This window comes from Aplysia californica, unplaced genomic scaffold (assembly GCF_000002075.1).
Source record: "Aplysia californica isolate F4 #8 unplaced genomic scaffold, AplCal3.0 scaffold00216, whole genome shotgun sequence".
NCBI lineage: Eukaryota > Metazoa > Mollusca > Gastropoda > Aplysiida > Aplysiidae > Aplysia > Aplysia californica.
The window spans coordinates 501,124-502,429 of NW_004797486.1; the positions used below are offsets into that span (position 1 = coordinate 501,124).

Genomic DNA, 1,306 nt, shown 5'->3' on the forward strand with positions numbered 1-1,306 from the left:
TGAGTTGTGTGTAGCTGTGTGAGTGTTTGTGTGTATGTGTCTGTCTGTCTGTGTCTCCGTCTGTGTGTCCGTCTGTGTGTGTCTGTGTGTCTGTGTTTGTCTGTGTGCGCGTGTGTGAGTATTTGTATGGGTGTGTGTATGTGTATGTGTGTGAGTGTGTTTATCGTTAAACACCTAACGAATATGCTAGTGTGTGGGCAATAAACACTAATCGTATTTAATTGTATCATCATTTAAAGAATGTCAGTAAGAAGATGTAACAAACCATAACAGTGTCGTGGGAAAGTCCGATGGCGATCCACTGGTCTGTTTGGCCTCCCATCAGGTAGATAAACTTGAAAGATACAGTGTTGTTTCCTGGAACCCATGAAATACTGTAGGTGCACACGTCGCTTGTTTGGCAGTTTGTAAAACATCCTTTCGTCCGCCCACAGCCAGGATCTGAACCCAACTCATCAGAACCCAAGCCCTTCTGGTGAGGCTCCAAACCCATCTGGTCAGAATATGATGAAAAGCATAACATCGTATTTGTTTCCTTTTGCAAACATATTTGTATCATTAGGTTTATATTTTAAAATTCGTTCGTTTTCCATAACAGGTGACCTTCTTTGTTCTATAAGTAGCCCAAAATAAGTACTCCACTATGGAATAACACAGTTCAACTTTATATAATAATGCAAAGCATTTCCTTACCAATCAATGTATTAGAACCACAAAAAATAAGATATCTTTTTAGGTTTCTGTAAAAAAAAATATATTTTAAAAAACGATTCAACGACAATTTTTAAAAAGCATGAAAAGGTGAAACGCAAGGTTCTTGGAAATGATGACGAGAATGGGCGAATAAGGATGCTAGACATATTTCGTTTCCAAGATTCAATACTTTTGAATGGGCAGAGGCGCTCTTCAAACCGGGCTTATGCAGGCCAGCCAAAATACGGCAACCACCCCGGGTAACTTTATTTGGGCTATACTCGCCGACATAGCCAAATATCCCTACATCTGAACCTGTCAAGCTAATAGGTTGCAACTCTATGTCTGCAATCTTAATGTACTTTATCTTGTCTCAGCCTCTTAGCGACATCGTCACTGAGAAGAATCTAGATTCTAGACCGTCCGGTACTGAATGCCGAAATTGGCGAAGAGAATCGAACGGCAAGCTTCAACAGATCACATAAAATCTAGATCTAATTAAATGCATAGATCTAGAATTATGCAGGCCCTTTATAATGTCTGAGATTTTCGGATTGTTGTTTTAGTTTGGGGGTTTTTTGGGGGTGTTGTTTGTTTGTTTTGTTGTTGGTTG

At 39.7% G+C, this 1,306-nt stretch overlaps 1 protein-coding gene across 1 annotated transcript in view; it reads right to left on the reverse strand.

Annotated features, from left to right (window-relative positions):
- LOC101855794 (ferric-chelate reductase 1) overlaps nucleotides 1-1,306 on the reverse strand; it is a gene marked incomplete in the record, with an annotated part of 34,839 nt that overhangs the window by 15,776 nt on the left and 17,757 nt on the right. The window contains 1 exon segment of the mRNA XM_013083176.2: nucleotides 266-493. Within this exon segment, the coding sequence (XP_012938630.1) occupies nucleotides 266-493 (228 nt within the window).